Raw genomic sequence first — 4,341 nt, forward strand, 5'->3', positions numbered from 1 at the left:
GGAACCCGAGCTGCCTTCCGGGCCGAGGGCTGGGCCGAGGGCTGGGCCGAGGTGGGGAAGGGAGGCCCGGCCGGGTGGAAGCTGGTGGGCAGCTCGGGGCCCTGGAAGGACACGGGGCCGCCTGCACCAGGCCCCGGGCCGGGGGACCCCGGCGGGGCCAGGGCCGCGGGGAGTGGGGCTCACGCCTGCACCAGGCCCCGGGCGGGACCACGGCCACGGCAGGGCTGAGCTGAGTGTTGGGGAGGCAGCGCGGGCCCTGGAAGTGACTGCGGGGAGCGGGCCGGTCGGCCGGGAAGGCGGTTCTCCAGGGAGGACACGCCCAGGGGCTCCTTAGGGAGAGCAGCTGGAAGGAGAGGAAGCTCAAGTGAAAATGCAATGAGCCCAGAAGCCTTGTTCTAAGGCAAAGCCCTGTAAACCTTTTTAAATTTAAAACTAGAGGCCTGACTTGCATGAAATTCATGCAAGAGGAGGCCTTCCTTCCCCCAGCTGCCAGCACCGGCTTCCCTCGCAGCCCTGGCTTTGTCTGGAAGGACATCTGGTCTAATTAGCATATTATGCTTTGATAATTATAGATGATTATAGATGTTTGGCGCCAAAAAGGAAAACAAAGTTAGGAGGGAGGATTTTGCATTTAACTATTTCAAATTATTGTATAGTTCTATTAAATAATAACAGTATATCAAATAGTGATGCTTTTTACATTTTACCCCGTGAGGAATTTTACTGTGTTTATCTTGAGCTGCTATTACGATAATTGTCCTGCCTGAGGATCAGGTTTTACCCATTTAAGGGATTTTATATAGAGTTTTGCTCACATATATGATACACAGGATAATAATTCAGTAAAAACGGAAAATATACAGCTAAAATTCTCTGAGGTCTAAAAACCACTAATAATTGTTGGTGTAATATAATCTTAAAAAGAGGAGGACATGGAACTTTTTAATGACCAAATTGTCAAGCAATGTCTGTGTTTTGGTGTACCTCATCTTAAACAACCATATGCCCCCAAATTACACTGAGTAATGACTTTAGGGGTTTTATCGACCTTTTACTCTGGACTAGTTGCCACTTTCCCGCGTCAGCTCCTCCCCCAGCCTAGAAGGCCTGAATTTCAGATTCCTACTTTCTTCCTCTTTGCCAGAGAACAGTCTAAACAGTGTCACATACTTTTCGATGGTATTGATCTTGATTTTTCTAGACACGCGCACCCCCACATCTAAGTGCTGGCTGGTTTGCAAAAGTCACCTCCTCTATCCTTCCTGCATTTCCAGGATTGGTTCCACGGGACTAAACAAACTCTTAATCTTCACTGGACAGCCAGCTGGCTACACCAAAGGTGATCCTTACACAAAACAACAAGAGGATGGTATCACTGAATGACTGCTTTGAGCATATTAATTTCCAGATGTCTTTTGTTTACCAAACACAATGTGAAAAACAAGGGTATTCATCTACTCTGTAGTGCTATGTAACAAAATGCTGCATGCTGGGTGGCTTAAACAACAGAAATTTATTTTCTCACGGTTCTGAAGGGTGGAAGTCCAACATCACAGTGCCGGCAGGGTTGGTATCCTGTGAGGGCTCTCTCCTCGAGGTGCAGACGGCCACCTTCTCACTGTGTGCTCACATGACCTCTCCTCTGTGTGAGCACATGGAGAGAGAGAGGGAGAGATCTTCCTTTTTTTTCCCCTTTTTATTGAATTTCTTGGGGTGATACTGGTTAACAAAATTACATAGGTTTCAGGTGCACATCACATCATCTGCACACTGTATTGTATATTCACCACCCCAAGTCAAGTCTCCATCCATCGCCATTTATCCCCATTATACCTTCCTCCACCTCCCCTCATCCCCCCTCTACCTGGCAATCACCACATGTTGTCCATATCCATGAGTTTTCCTCCCTTTTTTCCTCTTGCTCAATCCCTCCACCCAACCCCTCACCCAGCCCCCTTTTCCCCAACAGCTGTCAGTCTGCTCTCTATCTATGAGTCTTTCTCTATTTTTGCTTGTTAGTTCCTTTTGTTCATTAGATTCCATATATGAATGAAATCATATGGCACTTGTCTTTCTCTAACTTATTTCACATAGCATAATGCTGTCACAAACTGTAAGATTTCCTTCTTTTTTATGGCCAAGTAGTATTCCATTTATGTAAATCACTTTTTTTTAATTGTCTAAAGTTTTACATAAGTCCTTTTTCTCCAATTGACCACCCCTCCCAGCCATCGCCACCCCCGAGAGCAAGCCCCCACCGCCCCAGTGTCTGTGTCCATTGGTTATGCTAATACGCATGCATCTGCTGATGGGCACTTAGGCTGTTTCCAGATCTTAGCTATTGTAAATTGTGCTGCTATGAACATAGGGGTGTATATATCCTTTCTGATTGGTGTTTATGTTTTCTTGGGATATATTCCTAGAAGTGGGATCACTGGGTCAAATGGGAGTTCCATTTTTAACTTCTTGAGGAAACTCCATACTGTCTTCCACAGTGGCTGCACAAGATCTTCCTTTTTTAAAATGTTTTCTTAATTTTTCTTCTTTAATGGATGGTAGAGACAGGACTGCAAAGTTAGTCCTTTCTTTGTGTGTATAGGAATACCTCATCTTCCTCTTCTCATATGGCCACAATCCTTTTGGATAAGGGCCCCATCCTTAGGACCTCATTTAACCTTAATTACTTCCTAAAGACCCTATCTCCAAACACAGTCACTTTGGGATGTAGTAGTACTTCAGCACATGAATTTGGGAGAGGTTCACAAATCAGTCCATAGCAATAATCACAGTACTAGGAAACACAGCAACAATATTTGTGGCATGAGAGGTATTTTAAATACCTTAAATTGAGAATACCTATGTTTAAAGATTTAATAATATATCAGATTTTTAAGTCCAGCCATACTGATGGCAAGGAGATGAGTGTTGAACAGTGGCATAATTAATTTTTATGTGGTAGGGACAAATAATTTTTACATGTGTATATATCAGTGCACTAATGTTAGATTTCTTTAGAGAAAACTCAGTGAGGGTGGAGCTGAAGAAATGGAGAAGCCATAACACACTGGCTATTGTTAATGGGCATAACAAAAATTCTGAGTGGAATGGAGCTCAAGTAGGTCCTCTGAGTAGAGGACAGAAACGTTAGTATTTATTACTACTGTTGTAGTGCGTTAGATTTTATTTGTTATTTGTTTGTTTTAACAGTATTTACTCTGCACTAGTTTGGATATGAATCAAAGCAGCGATGGATGTGTGAAAAAGATTAGCAGTGTGAATCTTGACAAACTTATAAATGACTTCTCACAGATAGAAAAGGTATGTAAAGATATCAAACAGTTGAAGTGAATAGGGAAAAAGTGGAACAGATTTTGCCAGTGGAAGGAGTTGGAAAGAAAGAAAAATGTACAACCCAAAATGAGCAGGGTAAAGACAATGGGAATGTACTTTGCTAAGTAAGTCCTTAAACATCCGTATTTAAGATATATATGGTTTTGGCTCATTTGCACTAATGCATCAAAATGTCAAGGCAATAAATAATTGATACAGTTTTGCTAAAGTTAAAGGGAAAATACCTACTTAAATGCCCAAGATGGCCATAAACTCAGGAATGATTTAGTAAGAATTGAAGTAGATTCAGTCCTCAGTGTCTTACCATTATGACTAAAAGGTTTTTTAGTCTTTCCTATTCTACCTCTTCCCTTTCCTTCTCTTTTGCCTAAAAGACCCACTTGAAGTCCTCCCTCCACAACTCTGGACAAGTTTCATGATATGCTATTTTTTAAGAGTCTTATCTCTTACAGACACAGAAAGATGGTAATATTTATAGATGAAATAAAATAATGTCAGAGAGTTGCTTTGAGATAAATTCAGAAGTGAAGACAACAGGAAGTGGCTATAGAAGATACGAGACTGGTCATGAATTGATAATTTCTGAAGGTGTTTGATGAGTTTATAGCAGCGGTTATACTATTCACACAGATATCAGAGAGATATATTCAAGAATGTTTATTTATTGTCTGCAACGGCAAAAAAGTGGAAACAACACAAATTTTCCTCAGTAGTGAACTACTTAAATAAATTGCAGAATATGCATACATGACACTCAGTGCAGCTATTAAGAGAATGAGGTAGACCTATATGTGCTTATATGACATCATCTCAAGAGAATAGTACTAAGTGCAACATAGTACAGAGCAGAGTATAATATGATCCTTCCCTTCGGGTATCTAATCTAATAAAAGAGAAACATGCAAATTGACCATACCTTTGCTATGCCCCAAGCCACGCCCACCAGCCAATCAGAGTGACTATATGCAAATTAACCCAACCAAGATGGTG

The 4,341-nt window shown here is 41.8% G+C and overlaps 1 protein-coding gene across 5 annotated transcripts in view; it reads left to right on the forward strand.

Annotated features, from left to right (window-relative positions):
- The first annotated feature begins 502 nt into the window (after positions 1-502).
- CCDC152 (coiled-coil domain containing 152) overlaps positions 503-4,341 on the forward strand; it is a 26,433-nt gene continuing 22,594 nt past the window's right edge. The window contains exons 1-2 of one of the 5 annotated variants that reach the window (XM_015571013.1): positions 503-1,410; positions 3,018-3,318. In XM_015571013.1, coding sequence (XP_015426499.1) covers positions 3,232-3,318 — 87 coding nt within the window. In that variant the 5' untranslated portion in view covers positions 503-1,410; positions 3,018-3,231. Of the gene's footprint in view, positions 1,411-2,517; positions 3,319-4,341 lie in introns of those variants that run through there. The other 4 variants (XM_015571014.1, XM_006774559.2, XM_015571016.1 and 1 more) reach the window with 4 other exon arrangements.

Source organism: Myotis davidii, unplaced genomic scaffold (assembly GCF_000327345.1).
Source record: "Myotis davidii unplaced genomic scaffold, ASM32734v1 scaffold348, whole genome shotgun sequence".
NCBI lineage: Eukaryota > Metazoa > Chordata > Mammalia > Chiroptera > Vespertilionidae > Myotis > Myotis davidii.